The sequence below is a fragment of the Mytilus edulis genome, unplaced genomic scaffold (assembly GCF_963676685.1).
Source record: "Mytilus edulis unplaced genomic scaffold, xbMytEdul2.2 SCAFFOLD_1467, whole genome shotgun sequence".
NCBI classification, from domain to species: domain Eukaryota; kingdom Metazoa; phylum Mollusca; class Bivalvia; order Mytilida; family Mytilidae; genus Mytilus; species Mytilus edulis.
Window position 1 is genome coordinate 15001 of NW_027266962.1, and position 5921 is coordinate 20921.

Here is a 5921-nt window from a genome sequence, read left to right on the forward strand (position 1 = left end):
CATACATGAATGACTTTTCATTGTCAGTTAATTATGAAAGTGAACTTTTAATAACTGCACTAATGAAGTGTACAATCCCCTGAGGCATTTTTCCTGGGAAAAGATCCTACCGATTAAACATGAAAGAGCAAAGATTAAAACAAAACATTTTGAATTTTAGAAATTTTCATACATTTTCTAATGGTACACATATTAGAATAAACAAAAACAATGGGGGTAAGGATGTAGGATGTAGGTAAAATAATATTTATTTATTATATACCTGGCATTTGAGGGATTTTTTTCTTTCAAGAAAACAATGCCAGACTGCTGATATATGAAGCAAATTTCAAAAAGGGGATTTATATAACATTTTGTTGCTTTTTGAAATGAAAAAAAAATCTCAAGATATATAAGTATTAAATTTTACCTGAAGCAAAAGAAAAACAATTTATCTATTCGGTCCTCACAAACTATGTCAGTGCTATTTCATTCCATCCATTGAAATGATGATTACCTATGTTTTACATTTGTTTCATTATAAATTGTGAACTCTTATTAAGGTTTGAATATTACAATGGGAAAGGCTAATTTTGTTAGGTCACTCGAAAGTGTGAATATGTTCTAAATTGGTCAGACAATACTTGGTCAATGTTTTATAAACATGTAAGCCCTCGGCTTCGCCTTGGGCTTAAATCTTCATAAAACATGACCAAGTATTGTCTAACCTATAATTATCTGCACGTTCAGATATGCGTTATCTATAATGTCATTGACATGCTTACTATAACACTGTCATGAACACTGTTTAGTGTGAAAAGTTAAATAGAACATGTCTAAGTTTTTACAATTGGTCTTTACATTGGTTATTACTTGTTCTGTAGTAAAAAGTCTAAGTAAGGATAACATTTTGCAGAGATTTGGTAAGTATATTTGTTAAACTTATTAATTGGTGAAGGGGCTGAGTACTTCTGAAAAAATGATATAGCTTTTGGCAATAATTGATCAAAGTGCTGGTAAACAGATAGATACAATGAGACAATAGTAGTTTACCTATGTTCCAATTTATAAATCGTTTAAGAAGATACAAATAAAGGTGTTTAGGAAATATTTGGACTATGTGATCACTAGTTCAACTATTTATCATGTAGTTCGTCATTCTACTATTTAAAAATTACATGGAGAGAATTCTGGACTTGAAATTCAGTGGAAAATGTTTAAAAAAAATTGTAGATACTTTTGGAGAGTTGTTGCATGGGCAATCATACCTCATGTACTTATTTTTATAAAGAATCGCAAGTTATTTCACTCTAAAGATGTAGATAGTTGATTGCTTATGTAAGTGATATGAATTAATTTTATAATACCAATTCACTTGATGTTACAAAACATCATACCATTATCTCAATAGACGTGCATGACAACAAATCATTTTTAAAGCAATGTTTCAATTAAATAAGCATCTAACCTAGGGAAAATCTTAATATCATCAGCATAAAAAAGAATGTAAACATTTTCGTAATGACTGTTATAGAAGCGAGAGGTATTGCTAGCTTCAAAACCAGGGTTAATCCACCAGTTTCTACATAAGGAAATACATGTACCAAGTCAGGAATATGACAGTTGTTATCCGTTTGATGTGTTCGAGCTTTTGGCGTTACCATTTGATTACATACTTTCGGTTTGAATTTTCCTCGGAGTTCGGTATTTTTTTTTATTTACTTTTTACTGGATCATTTTTAAAATGAACAATCAACTGAGGTATGGTAACTATGTTCTGCTTAGGACTGACAATGATAGTACTACCTAATAAGAGTAAAGAGTAAAGTTTAAAGTACAATTTGAATGTCTCCTTATTCTTTTCTCTATTTCATAGCTTTTATGGAGGAAGACATAGCGAAACTGAAAACAGAAGTCAATTTGTTGAATGCTTCAAATGCAAAACTTAAAGAAGATAATCAAAGGCTTCATTCTGAGTTGACAAAACTGCAAAAATACGAACCAACCTACGAAGATTTACACAGAAACATGGATAAAAATACCAATTACGCTGGGTCAAAAATGGAGACAAAACGGTTACTTCTTAGTTGTAAGTTCTATTGTAGATACAGAGAATACAACTATGTTTCTTTTGGTAATTGTGCTCCTAATTATAACTAGTACATTGTTATGTGTTAATCAATCATGATAAAGATAAAAAAAACTTTTGATTTGACGAAAGAAAGAATTAAATACCATTTTTCCTGCAATATGAGAACAGCTGTTGAAAAGAATTGAGTGGTAAATTGTCACTGTAGTAATAAATTTATTATTAAGATTGTAGACCAAACAAAGATGCGCGCCTTGATTGTCCCTTTTAGCTCACCGGGACCCGAAGGGCCCGATGTAAGGTTATGCCATCACCTGGCGTTGTCGTCCTCTGTCGTCGTAAACTATTTTAAAAAATCTTTTCCTCTGAAACTACTTCAAACTTTAACACAAAGTTCCTTAGGGGATCTAGTTTATAAATTGTATCCGAAGTTTTGATCCATCAACAAACATGGCTGCCATGGCTAAAAATAGAACATAGTGGTCAAATGCAGTTTTTGGATTATAGTAGTATCTCAAAAACTAAAGGCTTTTAGTGCAAATATGACATGGGGGTACAATTGTTCAATTGGTTAAAATCTATTAGCCCTACAATTTTCAGACGAATAGAACTTCCCCTTGTTGGGTTGCTGCCACTAAATTGGTAGTTGTTAGGACATTTTGCATTTTGCATTTGAACGAAGTTGTCGCTTCCATATAGTTTTACCCTTGTCCGTAAGTCTTTTCATCATTCCGTCATTCCGCAACAAACAATTATACGGAGGTTTTTTTCTGAACGCCTTCAGATATTGGACTGATTTTTGGTATGTGAGTTAACATTATGAGTTACAGATCAAGTTTAAGTTTCGTTCCGCTCCACTAATTTTTGCCGAAATTACGGGCTTTGCACTTTGAGAAATTGTTGAAAATTAGTTATACAGAATTTTTTCTAAACGCTTTCAGATATGGGCTGATTTTTGGTATGTGAGTTAACCATAATGAGTTACAAATTAAGTTTAAGTTTCGTTTTGCTCCACTAATTTTTGCCGAAATTACTGGCTTTGGACTTTGAGAAATTGTTGAAAGTCACAGTTATACGGACTTTTTTTTCTAAACGCCTTCAGATATTGGGCTAAATTTTGGTATGTGAGTTAACCATGATGAGTTATAGGTCAAGCTTAAGTTTCGTTCCGCTCCGTTAATTTCGCTGAAATTACGGGCTTTGGACTTTGATAAACTATTGAAAATCACAATTATACGGATTTTTTCTTTATTCCCCTTCAGATTTTGAGCTGATTTTTGATATGTGAGGCTACCATCATGTTTGTGTCCACTGTGTTTATATTGAAATTGCAGATTTTTCAACTTTTTGGGACGGAGCCATTCGTGTCGCTTTGACACATCTAGTTTGTTATTATCTTGAATATTATTATAGATAGATATAAACTGTAAACAGCAATAATGGTCAGCAAAGTAAGATATTACCAAAATTGTCTATTGACCCCTTACGGAGTTATTAAGGACAATTTTACACAAGTTGTTTGTCTTTTAACTTTAAAAATCTTCTCAAATGAATCTAGTGTAAATTTTGTATTTTATTTACTTGTACTTCAAGAAATATAGACACTATGGCTAAAATTGAACATATAGATAAAATGCATTTTTTTTTTGCTTTTGAAGAAAATATGACAGATATAATGAACATTCAAATGGCATTTTTTAAGCCACTCATTAATATGTATTGAAAAGCAAAAATAAATTGATGAAAGATTTAAACCAAAAAAATCCAGGTTAGCAATTCAGGCTATTGAGAGCCTCTTGTTGCATCTCTTTATCTGTTAAAGACTGTAGAAAATATTTTGAATGTATCTGACCTTCAAATAATTTGAAATGTTAGAAAAATTTTGGTCCTCAATGCTCTTGAACGTCGTATTTTATTTTACCTTTTAAACTTTTTTTAATTAAAGAGTCACTGATGAACCTTTGTAGTAGAAACACGCGTCTGGTGCACAAATATCAAGCCTAAGATACATAATGGTTTTAATAGAAAATCAAATAAAAAAATAAATTAAAGAGCATTGGAAACAGAATTTGTACCAGATATAGCGTAGGGTTGGGATAGGAATAGAAATGAACTACTAGTATTTTAAAGTTTTATGAACAGTTAGTTTTGAGTCTCCTTTTCTTCTCCTTTTTTTACAAGAATAACATATAAATGTATTACCAGTAAACGCCATACAATGGTACAAAAAGCTGTAATCATCACTTACTTCATACATTATAGTTTGAGGTCGTACATCTCTTCAAGACTTGGCAGCATTCTCAGTTTCAGATTCACTGGTATTCATGAAACGCAGGTCCTCACTGAAATTAAGAAATATTGTAGTTCCGTTCTTTATGGTAGAAAAATCTAAAACATTTCAATATTACTGCAAAATGATTGTTATTGAAGAATTTCTTAAATCTCTTCTTTCTTTAATGATATAGAGGTATATGTTAAATCCCCGAATTTCCTATTTGCTAGTTATTCTAAATAAATATTTTTTGCTTAAAGCACAAATATATATAGATTTTGACTGCTGAAACAACAACCTTTGTGTCGTAAAGCGAGGAAAAAGTATCATAACATCGTACTTATTGGGTAGATATACTCATGTTTCGTTTCAACAGATGTTTTGAAGCCGCTGTTATAACAGTATTGATACATTCATATAGGTTTTACTCGCCTGATTTGCAATTAGCTGCATTAAACTGACTGTTGCCAACAAAAAGTGGTATATTTTATTAAACCATTTATCGTTTTAGCTGATTCCTCTCCTACAACAGATCACGTGGCATTTTGTACAACCCTTACGCACACCATCCCAAACATGGGAACACACCAAACGATTGAGTATGACAAGGTCATTACAAATGTAGGACATGGGTATGATACAAGGCATGGACATTTCACGTCCCCAAAAAAGGGTATTTATCTTTTATCCGTGACAGCTCACGCAAATGGTGACGCAACACAAAAAATAGCATTGGATTTGGTCGTAAATGGAAACATTATATTTCAGCTGGTCCCTGATGGCTCAGGAGGGAATGAATCCCATATGAGCCAAGTATTTCCGATTCTATTGGAACAAGGAGATATGGTATGGGTGAGGACAAAGACGGGATGGGATGGGAAATATCTATATGGTTCAACGACATGGACGATGAACTCTTTCTCTGGTGTTTTACTATCAGCATTATGAAATCAGTTTCATCATTTAAGTTTATTCTGAAGTTCTGATTTTGTTTTAATAAAACCAATTTCCTGAAAATTATTAACATCGGAGGAAAATAAAAAAAAGGATGCATTTTAAAAACTGGCGGACAGCCCACAATAACATCACAAATACACTTACCATAAGACATTGCACCGAATACGCAAAATGTTAGGCAAAGTGAACTCTTTAACGTTTGAAAAAACAGTCTCGTTTGTAGTGTGGCGTTAAGTATATTCGGCTTTGACAAAATAAGAACGAAAAAACACATCCACACAAAAAAAAAACAAAAAAAAAAAACCCACTATTTTGCAGGCTTAGTTGTTTTTTTTTGTTGTTGTTTCAGTTGTCTGTGATTGTATTTTGTAATTTACCTCTTATTTCACATGTCAATGTGTCAATGTGACGGAGTGTTTTTAAAATAAAGCATACTGTATTGTATTGTATGATACCTAGGTATTCAGGGTTTGTTATGTTACATATCGTGTAGAGAACAGTGTATATTAGATTACCACATAGTTATGAAAGTGTTAGTGGCAACGAGTGAACTAAGTAATGCATATGCTTCATAGTATTCTCTTTTCAATGTCGTATAGTGTCTACCAAAAGACGTGATTTGTA

The 5921-nt window shown here is 32.2% G+C and overlaps 1 protein-coding gene across 1 annotated transcript; it reads left to right on the plus strand.

Moving 5' to 3' along the window:
* The first annotated feature begins 766 nt into the window (after nt 1–766).
* On the plus strand, nt 767–5452 carry LOC139504655 (heavy metal-binding protein HIP-like). Its single transcript, XM_071294681.1, has 3 exons — nt 767–902; nt 1856–2068; nt 4852–5452. The coding sequence occupies exons 1-3, from the start codon at nt 812–814 to the stop codon at nt 5286–5288; spliced, it is 741 nt and encodes a 246-aa protein (XP_071150782.1). The 5' UTR covers nt 767–811; the 3' UTR covers nt 5289–5452.
* The last annotated feature ends 469 nt before the right edge of the window (nt 5453–5921 follow it).